Source organism: Plasmopara halstedii (assembly GCF_900000015.1).
Source record: "Plasmopara halstedii genome assembly, contig: Scaffold_289, whole genome shotgun sequence".
Lineage (NCBI taxonomy): Eukaryota > Oomycota > Peronosporomycetes > Peronosporales > Peronosporaceae > Plasmopara > Plasmopara halstedii.
This window is the reverse complement of record NW_020187210.1, coordinates 637,421-638,967: the sequence shown is the minus strand read 5'-3', so window position 1 is coordinate 638,967 and position 1,547 is coordinate 637,421. Positions and strand designations below refer to the sequence as shown.

At 40.7% G+C, this 1,547-nt stretch overlaps 1 protein-coding gene across 1 annotated transcript; it reads right to left on the bottom strand.

The window, feature by feature from the left end:
• Window positions 1–1,051: 1,051 nt before the first annotated feature.
• On the bottom strand, window positions 1,052–1,368 carry PHALS_05414 (uncharacterized protein; the record flags this gene model as incomplete). Its single annotated transcript, XM_024722983.1, has 2 exons — window positions 1,052–1,281; window positions 1,332–1,368. 2 exons carry the CDS (start codon window positions 1,366–1,368, stop codon window positions 1,052–1,054), a joined length of 267 nt encoding a protein of 88 aa, XP_024574005.1.
• Window positions 1,369–1,547: the final 179 nt, after the last annotated feature.

Below are 1,547 nucleotides of genomic sequence, written 5' to 3'. Positions count from 1 at the left end.
TTGCTTGTATTTTGCAAGCGCTCTACCATCTGAGCTAATGTGAGACCTGGTTAGAAGTACGTATTCTTTAATTTAGCTTTACTTGGTTGATAGTAAACTGAATGTACGGCTCCCCGGTGATAATTTACGTGCTGGGGTATTTTTTTACTTTTTGGAAAGTTGGGATATTTTTTTATATATGGCAAAAGTTGGGGCATTTTTTTTATTCTCCCTAAAATAAAACTCTCGGCAATTCCTAACCTTTAGCTACGCTTTGCTCTTGTTTTTTTGTACGGTTATGAGTACCACTTACACCTTTTTTGGCAGCCTGACACAACAACAACAAAAAACAACGCAGATGTATTGTCGTGCATTACTGATCAAATCTATCTACTTGTACCTAGATGAAGCTAGTTATATTATGTATAGGTTTTGTCAGTCATATCAATATGGCCATCTTCGACACGTTTTGTAGGGCTTGCAGTCTACAAGTTCTACGGACCTCTCTTTACTAGAATACCACCACTTTGATATCATATCAAGTACATTTTTATCATGGCACTTCACCACGGCACTTAGATCCAGTACTTTGAACTTCGGTCTAAGCTGACAGGACAAGAGCTCAGCTTGTATCTTGAAGATAGACATAACAGCTACCAAATAATCCACGGTTCCTATCGTGACTCAAGCAGTGGAGCTTAAACTCTTAAATATTCTTTTAGCATTTTTGCGCGATTGCTCATCCCGATACTTCGTAATGTTGGCAAAAATTTATAAGAAGAGCCCATCACTACACACCTTATTCGAGCCTGTCCACGAAACAACACGAGATAAGGAATACTCGTATACCTTGGGTTATCGCTTAAAAATTCGTTGCTCAAAACATCAAAACTGAAAATTTGTCTCCTCTCACAAGTGAAGACAAGTAAATGAGGTGATAGGAGGAAGGAATGATAAAGACTCTACTCGTTTTGAGAGGATTGAGCCCCGTCATCATGCAAAAAGAAGCAGATCAAATCTGGATTGTGTCTGAGCTCTAAGGTAATACACGGCATGTAGGCATTTGTGTAATTTATTGAAGGCAATAGTGACCAATTGGGGACACTACCATATCCAATCGTCCGACTCTTCCTTCACGAGACGTATGTGAATATGCTGCTTGTCCCGGCAGGACTATGACGTCGTCTTTCGCGATTGCTAACCAGTTTGACTTCTCTGTCGAAGATGCGACACCTTCCCAATTGCTGATGTCAGGAGAACGACACACCGCGCCACAGCTAATTCGAGGCTGGATTGATGTAACTGTGTACATTCATCAGTACCATTTATTGAGATAATCAAGACGATGGAACTCTGTAAGAAGGCATTCGTGGCAGAAGCCAACTTCATTAGAAGTCATGAATTTGCTTCTGGTAGAGGCGAATGAATCTAACCTCTTTGCGCTGTTAATGCAGACTTTTAAAGTCAAAGCATCCTTGATGCAAAGTGCATGGCAATCCTGTTGCACAATAGCTCCTTGATCTCTGTGGGATAAGAGATTCCCGTGAATGCTCGACACGCACATTTTT